At 35.0% G+C, this 18643-nt stretch overlaps 1 protein-coding gene across 28 annotated transcripts in view; it reads left to right on the forward strand.

Annotated features, from left to right (window-relative positions):
• LOC307189655 (uncharacterized protein) overlaps positions 1 to 18643 on the forward strand; it is a 2229222-nt gene that overhangs the window by 1655867 nt on the left and 554712 nt on the right. For all 28 annotated transcript variants that reach the window (XR_013829263.1, XR_013829264.1, XR_013829268.1 and 25 more), the window contains one exon: positions 9173 to 9212. Coding sequence is in view for 1 of the 28 variants with exons in the window: in XM_079927934.1 (XP_079784060.1) it covers positions 9173 to 9212 (40 nt within the window). In the remaining 27 variants the exon portion in view is untranslated. The remainder of the gene's footprint in view (positions 1 to 9172; positions 9213 to 18643) is intronic.

The following is an 18643-nucleotide window of genomic DNA, read 5'->3' on the forward strand; positions in this document are numbered from 1 at the left end:
CTGATATTCAGATATATACATACATGTATATATACAAATATACATATGTATATACATATACACATATATTTAAATATATACATATACATTCAAATATATACACATATACATGTATATTCAAATATATATAAATAAACATACATAATATATATACATATATATCTCCATAATGCCATTTTGATTATATTTATATCTTTATAATTATTTTGTTATAACTGTAGTTTTAAGCAACATACAAAATAGTGCTACTGGGTCATCTATGTGTATCTTGTGTTGCCTTCATATTGAAATTCTTATGTAAACTTTGAGACTTTATATTTATTCAGTTTATAGCATATTTGAAAAAATAATGTTTCTCCTTAGCATATAGAAATTAAGACAAGCATTTATTAAGTACTAAGTTCTAGAAGGTAAGCAAAGGATTCATACATTTATTATATCTCTGAGGTTTTAAAATATTTATTTCTGCTGGGTACAGCATAAATAGATTAAGTTTTTATAAATAAAGCAGGATTTGCGGCCATATTGTAGAACAAATTAGCCAATGATATCTCTCACTCTGATATTAAATGGACATTCTTTTCAAAGAAAGGAATTAAAAAATATTGCTCTGACTCTGAACTACACGGAACCTTAAGAGATGGTTTAGACTTAAAACATACATTTTGATATTCCAAATTAGATGAGTATTGCAGATTCCTTATACAAGGAACATACTCTTTAGAAGGCTGGTATTGTATAATAGATGAATAAATGCACTGGAGTCATGAAGAGGTGGGAAAACTGGAGTCCTGATTCTAGTATTTGTTTTCCTGTGTAGTAGGGAGGTCTGTTAGCTCCTTTGAGCATTTGTAATAGCTATTAAATAATTCTGACCCATGCCTTGTTTGGCTGACAAGCTGTCGTGAAAAGTAAATGAGATAAAAGATACGAAATCAATTTATAAACATAAAACTATGAAAATTTATGTAACCATATTCAGGAAACTGAGTTTCCCAGATTTATATTTCATTTAAGTGTAGTGCTTTTTAAGTTCTTATTAAGATAAGAGCATTGGAAGCAGCATGCTCTGCTGTGTAATATTTTAGTTGGGGATAGGGCTGATAGAAATCAGATGTTTTTCCTGACTGAGTGGTTGAGAAAAAATAGACATTCATATTTATACCTAAAAATTAGCAATGTTCTTGCTTATTTTAAACTTCCAATAATAATAAAACCACAGCTCTTGAAGTGTGCCGTGTAAGCAATTTTGCTTTTGAGCCCTTTAAAGCCAGAGATTGATTGTGAGGAAAGCCTAGACACACACCTATATCTTGAGTAATAATCAGGAGTGAAAAATATATATCGGTGCTTTTCTCCAAAGACAGAGTTTTCAGTCTGCTAATGATGGATAGAATAAAGCCTCAAAACTCTACTTTCTTATTTGTTTTGGATTTGTATGGTATATAGCCCAAAAGATTCTTAATATAGAATGAATGTACTTTTTTCATGCCGGATGCTATGACTTGAATCTCATAAGACAGGACATAATAACATGACATGCTTCTCAATACCTTTGATCCCATTTGATAAAGAACAAATCTTCAGTTTCCCATATTTCTATTAAAAATACAGCTGCCTCTGCAGCAGAGATTCAGAAATCCCAAAGATCAGACAACTAGGGAAAAGCTCTCTGGCAGACTCAACTGGTATATCAGTGCTCTGAGGAAAAGGATGTGTGGGAGCAGCAGAGCTTACCCTGGTTACTTCAGTTGAATAACTTAGATAAATATCGTAATATGAAAGAAAGAAAACTAGCTGAGGCTACATTTTTAAAAGATATTTTCTTCTTCAACATCCTGTTTTATCTACCTACAATATCAACCAGCTGTATTTATAAATAGTACATAGAACTGGTTAAGAGTTGAGGTTCTAGTGTCAACAAATATGGGCCATAACTAGGCTCTGCCAACAATTAGGTTAGATATCGTAAACTAAGGCTCCATTTGTGTATGTGCCAAAGGGTAAATAAAACCCATGATGGCTACCTCGCAGAGTTAGTAAAATTGAGACTATGATTGTACAGTACTTAATACAGTCTAATGGGTGGAGTGGCCTGGAGTACAGTACTGGTAAATGTTATTAATAATAATTATATACATTATACATATGATCATATTAATTATTAAAAAGACACAACATCTATTATGGTCTCATTATTGGGTGGCACTAACAAATACATTCTACTTAGATTCAGGTTTATGAGGGATTATAATGAATCACTCAGACACTACTGATTGTCTAGGGCATGCAGTACTAAGGATTTTTACCATTTTGAGTCTCATTCAGAAAGACTCCGAATGGTGCACTATTGAAAAGAAGGACATTGGACATTGGACAAGGATTCTCCCTAGTTGTCATGGTGACCCATACATTCCAAAATGTGTGGAAAATTAACTGATAATGTCAGCATTTAAAAAGCCTAAGTACTAGCTTCAAATACAAGGTTTTGAGTTAAAATGCTGTAAGTGGACAATGGTCATTTTCAAATCAATCTTGCCCTTTACCTCGCAGTTAAATTTCTTCAAATAACACCTACTATTTTCAGAGCAAACTGAATGGACTTCTGTATGATTGAACCCTATAGTCAGGTTAAACTCTAAGGGAAAAAAAAGCCATACTCTAACACTAATATTTTCATTCTCTGTTGCTTGGTTGAAAAAGAAATGACAGACCAAGAAATTTATGTTACTTTGTTTGAGCATAAGATGGTCCTTATCCAAACCCATTCTTACTTTAAGAATGGCAATGAGAGAAACGTCATTTGTGAAGGTTATTTACTGGAAAAAATACAAATTCTAGAATGAAGGTTATGAATTTAAATTCTACACCTATTAAATACTAGCTAGATGACCACAGGGTTAAATAATTGTATATAATTATACCTATGCCCAATTTTCCTTATCTCAAAAGACAGAAAGGCCCTCTATCTTATAGGAATATTAGATGGAATAACTAAAATAACATTAATGATAATTAAAATTCAAATTTTGTAAACAGACCTTCTTGGAATGTTTGTTATGTTTCTGGCACTCTGTTTATTAATTAGACGTATTTATTTATCTATGAATGATTTAAACAGTGCCTGGATATAAGGACTGTAATAATTTTTTTACCCTTTATATAAAATCTTAAATTACCTCATATATGCATGGCTCTGTGATGAGGAAGTATAACACAGTATGATTATCTCCTTTTTCTTATCTCCACTCTTAGACTGTGAGCTTTCAGAAACTTGGAAAGAGACTGTCCCTTGAAAGTTCAAAGATAAAACATTTTGGCAAAGTATATTACATCCTCAGTAATGTTTGTTTAATGAATGAATACAAATAAGTAAACTCTGGATTGATAAACTCCAGGAAATAGATTTAGTTAAAGATAGGTGCTTTAAAATTCAAGGAACACTATAAGGAAATAATCACCTAGATAGAGGAAGGCAAAGCCTATTTAAATGCCACACAATTGGCATAGAAAAAAGTATTATAAATTCAGAGAAAGAAGGCACTTTTAGGAGTCACAGTTAGATTTGAATAAAGTTCTGCAAGTGGGACCTGGAGATATGAAATAGAGAGAAGACTACTGCAAGGCAGGAGACGGCATATATCAAGACCTACAGAACTGAATAACTCTAACATCTTCATAGCATACGGAACAGGCTGCTATGGATTCCTAAATATCTGTGTAGCAGAATGGGGAGATGAGGTTGAATGGAAACTTTGGTCTGCTTTGACCTTATTAATAGTTATCTATTGAGGTTTGAGCAAGGGTTTGCTATAAGAATTATATTTACATACTGTTCATTTACGTAAATGACAGATGGAGAGGGAAATAATTTGGGAACCTAGGACCCTTTAGGCTCATATTAAAATTCTATACCTATGGTAAAATAATCTAGGCTTAGATGATAATGTTGAGAACATAAGGGAAAGCATAGATATAGGAGGTAATAAAATGAAGCCACAGGAAGAGTTAATGAAATGAGTCCAGAAAGCTACAAATAAACTTCTAAGTGGAATCGGTAATAGATTTCCTAAAAATTTTGATGATTTTTTAATTTGATTGCCTAAAGTTTCTCAAATGTTTGTGAAATACGATTATAGGGAGATAATAATGTTATATGAACAAATACAGGTATATGGTCACTAAGTTCAAAAAGTTGACGGTTTAAAATATAAAACTGATTTCCTAATTCAGTGATCACTATAATGTCTAAGATATTAATACAGTAATTATTATTTGTACTGAATATAGTTGATTTATGGTGTTATATTAGTTTCAGTTGTACAACCTAGTAATTCAATATTTTTATAGATTATACTCCATTTAAAATGATTACAAAATAAAGGCTATATTTCCCTGTGCTGTATAATATGTACTGGTTGATTATCTACTTTATATATAGTAGTTGTACTTCTTAATCCCCTATACCTATCTCGCCCCTCCTCTCTTCTCTCGCCCCACTGGTAACCACTAGTTTGTTCTCTATATCTGTGAGTCTGTTTCTGTTTTGTTATATACATTCATTTTTTAAATTTACTTCAGAGTTCATCTCTAGGTAGAGTTTTACTCTATCTAACCAAAGTCTGAGCACTCACTCCTAGGGAGCACTTTACAAATGCTAACCAATGAAAGCTTTTGTCAGTCCTTTTAAGTGTTCAACTAATCCCAAGATATAGAGGCAATTATTCACAAGTTAGTCTATTTACACATCAGTTTTGGTCACAGTGATTACCTAAATATTAATTAGTTACTATGACTAACCTCTCTAATTCAGCCTAGTCTAGGAATTGGGAATCCCAGTCCTGTACTTGAATCTGGACACTATCTCCAGATAATACAGATTTCTGCTTTGATTTCAAATAAATGATTTCAAATGAAAGTAGTTTTATCATTCTTATTAAGAGAATTTTTTGTTTTTTTTTTCAACTCGAATTCAGAGACCTTAAAACCATCTTTGTGGGCTTCCCTGGTGGCACAGTGGTTGAGAGTCCGCCTGCTGATGCAGGGGACGCGGGTTCATGCCCCGGTCTGGGAGGATCCCACATGCCGCGGAGAGGCTGGGCCCATGAGCCATGGCCACTGAGCCTGCGCGTCCGGAGCCTGTGCTCCGCAACGGGAGAGGCCACAACAGTGAGAGGCCTGCGTACCGCAAAAAAACAAAAACCATCTTTGTAACAGAATTGCCTAAGGATAATAATGGATCATAATTTTCTTTTTTATTTTATTATTTGTTTACTTTTTTGGTAAATTCCTTCATAGGCTTTAAGCATTGCATGTTAACACTCAGAAATAGAAGAATATATTTCCTCTCCAGATGATCTTTATTTTGAATATTTGTTTAAGCCTTTGAGAGCTGGAGCTCCCTGTACATTTTATCATATCAGTAATTGTTCACCTCTCTTTTAAATTTATTCTTTGCCTAAAAAAGAGCAAGCAGCATTTTTTCCAAGACTGTATATGTCCTATCATTCTCATCCCTAATTGCACAATAACAGAGTAAAATTTATTTGTAATATTTTACAACGGTGGCTTTTTCAAGAGTCAAAATATCACTGAGTTCACTAACATCTGGAAAAGACATACTAAAAATCAAACTATCACACAGAAAGAATATTGGGACTAGAGGAGATACTCCTACACAAAAGTCCTGCTTGTGGCTACATAGTTCTCTGGTTGGCACATTGAGACTTTCAAGTATTCGTTGAATTGCATTGAGAAAGGAGAGAGGACTTCTGCGTGGCATTTAGGGGCAAAGTGCCCTCCCATACCCCGCCTGTATTTCAGGATTCTTTTTCTTTGAGACTTAAAATTATGGAGTGAGGCACAAAGGAGAGCAGTAGTGTGCGTGCATAGTCAGGTGGCGTGGGTCCTGATCTCTGTCTCTTCCCCATTCTCAACACTATACTTGCCTCTTGTTCCTATTGCTTGTCCCAGTCCTACTGCTAACTTCCCTCTTTCATTAAATATTTCTTTTGGATAATCTTATCTATTTCAGATGCTTCTTAGCTCCAGAAAAATATAGCCAGGTCCAGATTGTCTGTCTCTAATAGGATGCTTCATCGGCACTAAGTTCTAAAGTAATATTATTATCGCCAAACTCCAGCCCTTAAATATGTGGGGGTTTTTTCCTTGAAATTCTCTAAGACAATTTTAACACTTGACTTAGGCACATAAGGCAAATAAGTCATTGATATTGATACTCTCTTCTCCACATCAAAAGATGACTGAATTCTAGCCATTATACCTTTAAAAATCTTTAATATATTCCATCTCTGTTATCCTCGCTTGTACTATTCCAATTACTCTTTATGAATAATTGTCATATTCATGTTGCAACTTACTTTGCAATTGTTTTTCTTTATTCCTGCTAAGTGTTTTATGTATATTTCCTTCCTGCATCATTTTCAGCATGCATAATTGTATGTTTTCCACCATTCATGTTAAAAAATTAATTGGCTTTAACACTATTCTATGCCTAACAGGTAGAACAGTGAAAATAAATTAACTATCTTTATTGATCTTATATTTTGGTGGGGACACCAAGAACAACTATTCACTTAAAGTAAGAGGATTTCAGACAATGATAGTGATAGTGACAAATGCCAATGACCAAATTAAACCTGGGTGATGGGATAAAGATTTTGACAGATGTGGTAAGTACAGAGTTGTTATTAGAAGGTCAAAGAAGGCTTCTACAGTAAGGGGATTTTTGACCTGAAACCTAAATGATGAAGAGGAAATCATGCAAACGTATGGGTGAAGAATGTTTTTTTTTTTTTTTTTTTTTTTTTGCGGTACGTGGGCCTCTCACTGTTGTGGCCTCTCCCGTTGCGGAGCACAGGCTCTGGACACGCAGGCTCAGAGGCCATGGCTCATGGGCCCAGCCGCTCCACGGCATGTGGGATCTTCCCGGACCGGGGCACGAACCCGTGTCCCCTGCATCGGCAGGCGGACTCTCAACAACTGCGCCACCAGGGAAGCCCGTGAAGAATGTTTTAATAGAAGTTCACATACTAAAAAGACCCAGGGCTGGATAAACTTGGCATATTCAAAGAGCAGAGAGAGAGAGTGAAGTGTCCAAAGGATAGTGAAAGGTGTGAAGATTGAGGAGGTCAGAGAGTGGCAGAGACTGTATGCTTTCACTCTTAAAAGACCAAGTAAGTATTGGGTTGGCCAAAAAATCCGTGTGTTTTTTTTCCGTAAGATGGCTCCAGTAGCGCTTAGTTGTCTTTAACTTCATTCAAAACTGTTTTGTTAGATTTTATTGTGGCAGCTGTCATATCAGTGTGCATTTAAAAAAATAAAACATCAAAATTGTTGAATTTTTGTATAGGCATTTTCATATTGAAGATGGACCAAAAAAAGCAACATTTTCAGCATATTATGCTTTATTATTTCAAGACAGGTAAAAACGCAACTGAAGCACAAAAAAAAAAAAAAAAGATTTCTACAGTGTAATGGAGAAGGTGCTGTGACTGATTGAACATGTCAAAAATGGTTTGCGAAGTTTTTTGATAGAGATTTCTCACTGAATGATGCTCCACGGTCAGGTAGACTGGTTGAAGTTGATAGTAATCAAATTGAGACATTGATTTAGAACAATCAATGTTATACCAAGTGGGAGATAGCTGACATACTCAAAATATCCAAATCAAGCATTGACAATCATTTTTACCAGCTTGTTTACGTTAATCACTTTGGTGTTTGGGTTCCACATAAGTTAAGTGAGAAAAACCTTCTTGACCGTATTTCCGTATGCGATTCTCTACTTAAACATAAAGAAAACATTATGTTTTTGAAACAAATTGTGACAGGCAATGAAAAGTGGATACTGTACAATAATGTGGAACTGAAGAGATCATAGGGCAAGCAAAGTGAACCACCACCGGCCACATCTTCATCCAAAGAAGGTGATGTGTATATGGTGGGATTGGAAGGGAGTCTTCTATTATGAACTCCTTCTGGAAAGTGAAACGATTAATTCCAACAAGTACTTCTTCCAGTTAGACCAACTGAAAGCAGCATTTGATAATGAAACGCATCCAGAATTAGTCAACAGAAAATGCATAATCTTCAATTAGGATAATGCAAGACCTCATGTTTCTTAGATGACCAGGCAAAAACTGTTATAGCTTGGCTAGGAAGTTCTGATTCATCCACTGTATTCACCAGACATTGCACCTTTGGATTTCCATTTATTTTGGTGTTTATAAAATTCTCTTAATGGAAAAATTTCAATTCCCTGGAAGACTATAAAAAGCACATGGACCAGTGCTTTGCTCAAAAAGATAAAAAGTTTTGGGAAGATGGAATTATGAAGTTGCCTGAAAAATGGCAGAAGGTGGTGGAACAAAATGGTAAATACGTTGTTCAATACAGTTCTTGGTGAAAATGAAAAATGTGTCCTTATTTTTACTTTAGAAACTGAAGGAACTTTTTGGCTACCACAGTAGTTCAGATTTTATTATAAATGTAGCAGTAAACTTCTGTATTATATATTTTAAGCTATGGAAATATATGATTTGACTTATGCTTTGTAAGAATTATCTAGGTGTGTGGAAAAGGACTGAATGGGTTGTTGGAGAACATATAGGAGGATGGTTAATAAATATGTGGTATAAAAAAATTAACATGATTCTGTAAAAGTTTTATAGTCATTTACTAAATTAACTCAGCAATTTTTTAGAGAATATTTACCATATAATAAGAGATGAAAGTTTGGCACTCCTTCTCTCAGGATAACTAGAGACTGTGCAATAGAGATCTGCATAGGTCTCAGTGTGAATGAGTCAGACAATGAAGAAACACATTTTTGGAGGAGAAGATGTTTGAGCTCAATTGTGAACTTTTTGCAAAAGTAGAGCTACAAAGACTTTTTTTTAAAAAAAGGAGGAATGTAAAATATTTAATAATTTAAAAATTGATTACATGTTAAAATGACCATTTCAAATGTGTTGGATACATTTTGGTTAAATAAAATATTAGTAAAATTTATTTCATCTGTTTCTTTTTTAAAAATTTTTATTGGAGTATAGTTGCTTTACAATGTTATGTTAGTTTCTATTGTACAGCAAAGCGAATCAGCTATACTTATACATATAACCCCTGTTTTTCGGATTTTCTTTCCATTTAGGTCACCACAGAGCACTGAGGAGAGCTCCCTGTGTTATACGGTAGGTTCTCATTAGTTATCTATTTTATACATAGTATCAATAGTGTATATATGTCAATTCCAATCTCCCAATTCATCCCGCCCCCCTTCCCCCTTGTTGTCCATATGTTTGTTCTCTATGTCTCTGTGTCTCTATTTCTGCTTTGTAAATAAGATCATCTATACTGATTTTTTCAGGTTCCACATATATGCGTTAATATGTGATATTCGTTTTTCTCTTTATGACTTCACTATGACAGTCTCTAGGTCCATCCACATCTGTACAAATAACCCAATTTCGTTCCTTTTTATGGCTGAGTAATAGTCCATTGTATATATGTACCACATCTTCTTTATCCATTACTCTGCTGATGGGCATTTAGGTTGTTTCCATGTCCTGGCTATTGTAAATAGTGCTGCAATGAACATTGGGGTGCCTGTGTCTTTTTGAATTATGGTTTTCTCTGGGTATATGCCCAGTAATGGGATTGATGGGTCACATGGTAGTTCTATTTTTAGTTTTTTAAGGAAACTCCATACTGTTCTCCATAGTGGCTGTATCAGGAAGAGCACATGAAAAATCACATAATTATAAAAAAAAGTACATTCAGAGGACCATAAATCAGTGTATACACAGTGATGTACAACTAAGGGCTCTAGAGGTAAATTACCTACATTCAATTCTGAGTCCTCCAGTTACTTGCTGTGTAGTCTCTGGTCACTCACTAAATTGATGCACGTTGGTTTCATCTGTGAAGTTAGAGTAAGTATACTCACTAACCTATAAAATCCTTTTGAGGATGAAATGTTGGTAAAATACTTGTTAGAGTGCCTGACAGAGAGAAGGTAATCAATAAATGGTAGGTATTATAATTTATTATTATGTTTGGTGAAATGAGGAGTGTCTTCAGCAGAAGGGTTTAAAGAAGTGGAGGTGACCAAAAGTGACACAAGAAAACTTTTGAAGGTGATGGATATTTTTCTATAGCGATGGTATTATAAGAATATGCATATGTCCAAATTCATCAAATTGTGTACAGTAAATAGGTGCAATTTGGTGTATATCAATTATATCTAGGTAAAGCTACAAAAAAGCTTAAAATATAATAAATAAGGTTGATAATATAAATATATAGCAAATTGTAAACCATAATAATGAAAAATTAAATCTTTAAAAGAAGAAACAAAAAACTAGGAAGCATCACAGTAGGAATGGTTATTTTGCTATATTAATAAGTATTGACTTTGTCATGAAAACAACTGGCAGCCAGTCACAGTTTCTATGCAAAACTTATGTAATCAAACAGGTTTCTCAGAGAAGTCACGTGAATCACATGGTGGGGAATGAATTACATGGCAGGACAACTTTTATCAAACTACTCAGTTGGAAATTTGTTCTAACTCAAGTGGGAAATACTGAAAGTCTGCACCAAGTCACAGGGGGTGGAGACAAAAATAGGGTATGCAGAGAAATATTTAGGAAACATACTTTACAGTGCTTGGAGTTTCTCTGAATTTCTAGAATATGTGAGGAGCCTAGGAAAATAGTATTTATCAATATAATATTTATCCATTTTCTTTTCCAGAAACGACTATGTGGCAGCTTCTTTACATACACAGTAGCCAATTCTCATAATGATCTTTTAAGGCAAGTCTTACTACCATGTTATAGTTGAGGGAATAGGGCTCAATGGGGATAATAACTGTACATGAATACACACAACTGGTAAGTGCTAGAACCTGAGTTTGAAGCAAGATTTGTCAGGTTTCAGAGCCCATGCAATTTCCACTAAACATGAGTCCTTCTGTCTAATTGGGAGCTAATGGAACTGGTGAATGGAGATACATTTCATCAGGTTTGGAGTACCTCAGGAGATGCACATTCTCACAGAAAATGTGGTAGGTCAAATTTTAGACATATTCATTTGAGTTACTACTGGGACATAAAAATGAAAAAATGGTTCATTTGTTAGAAGTATGAGATGACTGAAACTCCGTGTGATTAATTAATAGGTCAAAAGTCATTCAGAAAAATAGAAGACCAAGGATTTTATTTTGATCTGACTCCAAGTCCATATTCATTGCCTGTTCTTTCCCCCACCCATCAGCGTAGTCATTATTCTCCCTAGGAGGAGCACTTCCTTCACCCGCTGATCCAGCCAGATAGTTACTTTTTCTATTTTCTCAGTAATTTACACAAGCTGCTACTAAAGCCTTAATATCATTATGTTTCAACTATTTGTTTAGTGTTTTTTCCCTAAATATTTGTAAATGTCTAGAATTTGGGGGCAATAATATTTACTTTAATATATACAATGCAGGCTCCCAGTATCTATTTCTAGAATAAAGTGATTAATGAAAAAGATAAAAATATAGTGGCCAGAAACCAGGAAAATGGGCTATTTTATAGAGTACTTTTTTATTTTATTTATTTATTTTTGGCTGTGCTGGGTCTTCATTTCTGTGCGAGGGCTTTCTAGTTGCGGCGAGCGGGGGCCACTCTTCATCGTGGTGCACGGGCCTTTCACTGTCGCGGCCTCTCTTGTTGCGGAGCACAGGCTCCAGACGCGCAGGCTCAGTAGTTGTGGCTCACGGGCCCAGTTGCTCCACGGCATGTAGGATCCTCCCAGACCAGGGCTCGAACCCGTGTCCCCTGCATTGGCAGGCAGATTCTCAACCACTGCGCCACCAGGGAAGCCCCTAGAATACTTTTTTAAATGGCACCATTATGTCTTCCTGTTCAAAGGACAGGTTGAACTATCTGAATTCACAGCTCTGCCCTCATGTATGTAAGCCTTGCCCTGTAGAAAGAGTGTCTTTAGAAGGCTGTGCTGAAGTTCAGCCTATGCCATTCAACAGCACAGCAGGTATATCACAGCCCATCACTTCTAAAAGTTAATGTACCATCCTTCACAAGATCCTCTCTAGACTAATATTGCCAAAGTTTAAATGACATTAATATAGAAGTTCATGACTGCATAATGTAGTTTATAATACTGAGGACACACTTTAACAGCAACAACCATTCTTCTCATATTTTCATTGTCTTTTAGATATAAAAATTGCTCTCGTGGAAAATTGTCATTTCCCAAAGGTACAATTCTTTATGATGGGGCTACATGGGGTACAGAATAGCTGAAACCTGAGTAAGGAACAAAACAGTAGATAAAGAAAGCAACTGCAATCTAAGGACAGTTAAATTCTAACAATTGGCTTTCTCATGTTCTGTTTTCTGAACAAAACAAAGAACATGAAGCTCTATGTGTTATTTTCTCTGTATTCCTATGAGTGCATCCTGTGTTTGAAAGTACTTATGTTTGTGTATCTTATCTCTTGCTGTTTTTCTGGCTATTATCTTCTATTTTACTGATGATGGCAGATATTAAGTATCTCCTAAATGATCCTGGACTTCAAGTGACTCTATGACTTTGTTGATACTTAAATTTTAGGGGGCGATATATGAGGTATTCAAGCTGCTTGAAGCTCATTATTCATGACTAGGGCATTTGTTTAAGTTCCTATGTACTTGCCTACTATAAGGAACTAGGCTAGATATGTTAAGTCTTCAAGAGGACTCTATAGCATTGCTTATAAATCCTGTATTACAGTCAGGATTAAGAAACCCTTTGGGCTTCCATTCCTCTGAGTGTTATTCGGTCTTCCAGTAAGGAGGGCATTTTATTAATAAATATCCCTTTTTGCCAATCTAATAGCTGATGAGGAAACAAAACCCTTTCACTTGAAAACAAATTATTTCACTCTTCCTCACAACAGCATCACATTCCAGAATAGAGGCCTTAACGACACCATTTAAAAATTTAAAAATAAACAATATATGCCAAGTTGCATTTAGAAAATGTCTCTCCCAAATCAATATTTTTATGTCCATTTGTATCAGTCAAAAATCATGATTGCCAATTCAAATTGATCACGATCAGTGGTTAGAAATTATTTGAGGCAAGTGAATAACATAAATGTAATTCAAGGAGGTTTTTAAAAACAAAGTGTCAAGCTGCTTAAATATTCAGAAGTACTCAAACTGTTTATTTTCACATGACAAACTTTTCTCATTTATTTATTCAAATTAAACCACATAGAATTCTGTTGTGTCAAGAGAACCTAAAGAGAATTCTTAAAACCATGTTACTTTAGAGTTCTAAGGTCAAATGACTTTCAAAAAACCTAGATTAAATAAAGTTGGATAGATCCTTTGGTGGTTTAACAGTATGTTCGTGATCCTTTGGACTTCTTCCCTTTGAGAGGTAGGGCTTAAATCCCTTCTCATCAGTATGGGATGGACTTAGCGACTGGCATCTGGTGAATAGCATATGGAAAAAATGTATAAATTCCTAGATCAGTTTGTAAAAGGCATTGAAGCTTCCTCCTTGCTTCACTCTCTTAGATTACTTGCTTTGGGGGAATGCAGTTACTGTCATGAGGACGGTTAAGCATCTCTGTGGAGAGGTCCACGTGAATAGTCACTGAGTCCTCTCCATACTGATTGCCAGCAAGTGAGTGAGCTTCCTTGAATCAGATCCTCCAGCTTCAGTCAAGCCTTCAGAAAACTGCAAGCCCTAGTCAGCATCCCAACTACAATCTCATAAGACTCTCAGCCAGAACCAACCATCTAAACTGCTCCCAGAGCAGTTTAGCTCCTGATCCAGAGAACCTGTGAGAGATATTACATGTTTACTGGTCTTTTATGCTAAATTTTGAGGTCATTTGCTGTGCAGCAATAGATAATAAATAGAGATTCTTTTACTCCAGAACTTCTCAGAGCTTTAATAGGTTGATGTGCTTTAGCTCTAAAAGAAAAACCTAATAATATATCATGCAGTGCAAGTATATTTAACCATAGTACTGATTCCTCAAGTGCATTTCTTGGAATTATAACTTTGCTGAACAAGTGTATGAATAGAAAAGTGTATGTATAAAAACTAGTATTTTTGGTAGCCAATGTGTGCCAGTAATTTTCTGTGTGTAAATCCTCATCAAAATATTATAATGCATTATTTACGCCATTTAGCACTTAATAGTGATAAGGCTAAAAGGGAAAATAATTTTCCCCCTGATAAGCCATAGTTATTTTTCATGCCATTTTGTTAGAAACCCAAGATTTATTCAACTTAGTGACATAGGGGACAGAAGAGGTGGATTTTCAAATAATTACCTTTGGGCATCAGTTTTTTTTAAGTTACGTAGAGGTGGCTGGAATTGTTGATAGAATGCTCTTTTTAAGCATGAAAATTCTGATTGTACTTTATGAACTGAAAATCAGAAAAAAATATTTTCAATGAATATTTCAATAACATAAATATTAAATTTTAAAATAATTTCAGACTTTGCAATGGAAAGAACCCACTAATTTGAATCACAAGTTGTAGTTTTAAATTACTGTTCCAACATTTACTAGCTATATCAGATGTGTCCATTGGCAAGTAAAAGGAATTCTGGTGATATATTAATGATGCTTGTTATCTCAAATAACCAGAAGTCCAGAGGTAAGCTGTTATACAGTAAGTTAATACAGTGACTCAATAAGGCAAGGGTCTGATCAACTTCTGTGTAATTCTCTTGACATGTATCTTATTTGCTACTTGGCTACAGTAACTCCCAGCATCAAGTCCTAACAAAAATAAGCGCAAAGCCTAGAAGGTGGTCTTTATCCTGTGTTATTTATAAGAGCAAGAAAAACAGTCCCAAGAGTCCCCCTTCTATCTTAGTAGTTTAGGTTATGTCATTAGAATTATCGAGATTGGTTTTTAGAAATTAACATTTAACCCCTTTGTCTTGGGAGGGACCCATGAAACATATATCTTCCAATAATTGGACAAGATTAGAGTTGTATTTTTTAAGCAATAAATTAGGTGACAGGAACCTATAAGATCAGCAAACAATGCTGAAATATTGATGTGACATTGAGTATTACATAATTTAAATATTCTCTTTCCTTCAATTCCCTTACATGTTAAATTAAATAATGCCTGCATTAAAGGGCTATTATTATTATTACATGGTGTAATATGTTTTTTAATATGCCTCAGAAGGATCTAAATGCATAGAATGAATTCACATGTATATATGCATGAATAAATGAATTTGGACTTTTTATTGATGATATTAATGAATACTGATTAATGATATTAATGAATACTGATTAATAATATCATTAATGATATTAATGAATACTGATTTCCCTCCAGTTGTCCTAAATTGGTAAAAATTGACTCTATTGGAGATATTAGGGCATTACAAACTATATGGTAATTTTGTGACTATATTTCCTCAATTTGCATTTCATATTATTAGCATAATATCCCTCGGGTTCTTAAATATACCTAAAGGGCAATTTTATCTACATGCCAGATCCTATTCATACCCTTTACTTTCATTTTGTAACAACTGTGATGTGAAAGCACAGGTTGCTGCCTTGCTGCAAAAGTTCACTTGAGCATAGTTTTGTTGTTATCTATGAGGACAGGTGGTTTGAAAGTAGTCTGACACTTCTGCATACCCAGAAGAATGCACAGTGAATGCTCCGTCATGTTCATGAACTGAACAGAGATCACTGCCAACATCAGAAAAGTGACTGCTGTTGCTATAAGAAACACAATTATGATATCCTGCCTTGAATAATAGAACTGTTGTTTTAAAACTAGTACATCTAATAACAAGTCATACATTGTATGTATTTACTTTAGGGAAGAAAGAAAAATTCCATGACCTTGATAGTATTAAATCTTAAGGGGTTTTGTGAAGAATTGCTAGAGTTACAGTGTGAGATCATTAGAATGTCATTTTATCAGGCATTTGATGAGCTGTCTTCCTAGTTGAGGAGCCAAGAGATGCTTTCAATCTGGTTGTTTCTATTTTGCTTAGATATTCTTGCTTAGGAATACCTAGAGGTATTATTTAAATTCAGGAATTTAGGGACATAAATATAATTCATTTAGGGACATTAAATCATGGTATGAACTAGATATGACTTGGCAAGCCAATTTAAAAACATGTAAGTGGGGCTTCCCTGGTGGCGAAGTGGTTAAGAATCTGCCTGCCAATGCAAGGGACATGGGTTCGAGCCCTGGTCCGGGAAGATCCCACATGCCGCAGAGCAACTAAGCCCATTCACCACAACTACTGAGCCTGCGCTCTAGAGCCCACGTGCCACAACTACTGAAGCCCGCACACCTAGAGCCCGTGCTCTGCAACAAGGGAAGCCACCGCAATGAGAAGCCCACGCGCCGCTACGAACATGCGCCGCAACGAAGAGTAGCCCCTGCTCACGGCAACTAGAGAAAGCCCGCACACAGCAACGAAGACCCAACACAGCCAAAAATAAATTTTAAAAAAAATGAACATGTAAGTACATAGCCAATTAAACATAATTAGAAAACACTGAGTATTTAAGCTAGTTTTACATTATCAATCCTTCTTTTTAATGTGATTTTCTTAAAATCCAGAGGCATGAGTGACTATAAGATTATAGTTTCAAAATGTACAGGACACTAATTCTACAAATGTTTTGTAAAATAAAAGGCCTCTGTTATTAAGTTTGGCCAGAACTGCTTACTATAAGCTCCAGGGAAATTCACAACATTTGTATATTAGAAAGTCTGTTTAAGTTTATTCAAAAGAGACATGTTCAATATTAAGACAGCATTGCTCAAACTCACTTGACAAATTAATACTTTTCATTCATATCACCTTTAACTTCCTGAAAGAGCCTTTATACTCCTACTTTATACTTTATACTCCTACTCTCTCTACCATCAGATCTGTTTTCATTGATAATTTCAAAATTATCAATGACCTTCAAGTTATTAAATTTAATGGATATTTCTGGAGTATGTTCTTCTATGACATCTAGGCTGTATTCGATACACACACTCACTCCTTCCTCCATGGGAAAAGAAAAGTCCTTCACTTGGCTTTTGGAACCCACTCTCCTGGTTTTCTTGCCTACTTGGTAGCTCCTTCTCAGTCTCCTTTGAAGGTTCCAGATTTCTCAGATCTCTTAAAATTGGAGTGTCTTAGAGCTCAGTAACTACTGTCTATCTCTTATTTATTTATGATCACTAAAAATTCCATTTATATATTGATTGTTCATAGATTTTCTGTAATCTCCAGCCTGAAATCAAGACAGGTTTGTTGAACCATATCTCCTCATTTGTCTGGTTATATCTCTAACTCAGCGTATCTAGTTGAACTCCAAATCTTGTCCCCTCAAACTTGCTCCACCTGTGATTTTCCTCGTCTCAATTGTTAGCACCTCCATCAAACCCTAAACTTCAGGGTTATCTTTGTTTTCTCTCTCTGTCTCTTTCTGTCTGTCTGTTTGTCTGTCTCTCTCTCTCTCTTTCTCTCTCTCTCCCCCCACCCCGTCTCTTCCCCCACTTCTTCACCCAACTCTTAAGCAAATTCTACTGACCATCTTGGTCCAAGCTACCATTATCTCTTTTTTTGTAAATTGCAGTATAGTTGATTTACAATGTTATGTTTCAGATATACAAGAAAGTGATTTACACACATATATATATATATATGTATATATATATATATGTTATACACGTATGTATATATTCAGATTCTTTTCCCTTATAGGTTATTACAAAATATTGAGTATAGTTCCCTGTGATATACAGTACGTCCTTGTTAGTTATCTATTTTATATATAGGAGTGTGTACAACTGTAAACATTAACCTAAAACTCCTAATTATCTCATCTCTTGGCTAGTTTCGTAATTTCCTAATGGTTCTAAGCATATCAGCTTGCTCTTTAGCTTAGAATCCTGCATCCTGCAGTAGTTCCCCATTTTATTCAGATTACAGGCCTGCATATAAGACTGGCCTGTATGGTCTGGCCTCTTTACAGCTCTATGAATTCATGTCTTATATTTCTCCCTTTTATATACTCTACCCAGCCACACGGGTTCCTAACTGTTCTTTGAACAATATATGTACACTCTATCTTAGGGCCTTTGCACAGGCCAAGTTTTCTATGTAAAAAAGTTCTCCCATCTCCATATCTTTCTGCTAATTCCTTCATCTCTCTCAGGTCTTTGCTGAAATGTCACCCTCTCATTGTGCTCTGCCTTCACCACTCTAGTTTAAATTATAATCTGTGCCTTTACAAAAAGTGCTTTCAATTCCAAAATGCTGCTTTTATTTTTCAATGTTTCTAAAATACTTATTTTGTAATAGTTCATGTACTTTATTTATCATATTCACTTTTTTTTTTCTGAATCCCATCAGAATCTATGTTTCACAAGGGCAGAAAACTGGCTCATTGATAATGTTTCAAGTGCTTATAACATTTGGGGTTTAGGTTTAGCAGATGCAAACTATTATATATAGGATGGATAAACAATAAGATCCTACTGTATAGTACAGGGAACTATATTCAATATGCTGTGATCAACCCTAATGGAAAAGAATATGAAAAAGAATATATAT

Source organism: Stenella coeruleoalba, assembly GCF_951394435.1.
Source record: "Stenella coeruleoalba genome assembly, chromosome: 7".
NCBI lineage: Eukaryota > Metazoa > Chordata > Mammalia > Artiodactyla > Delphinidae > Stenella > Stenella coeruleoalba.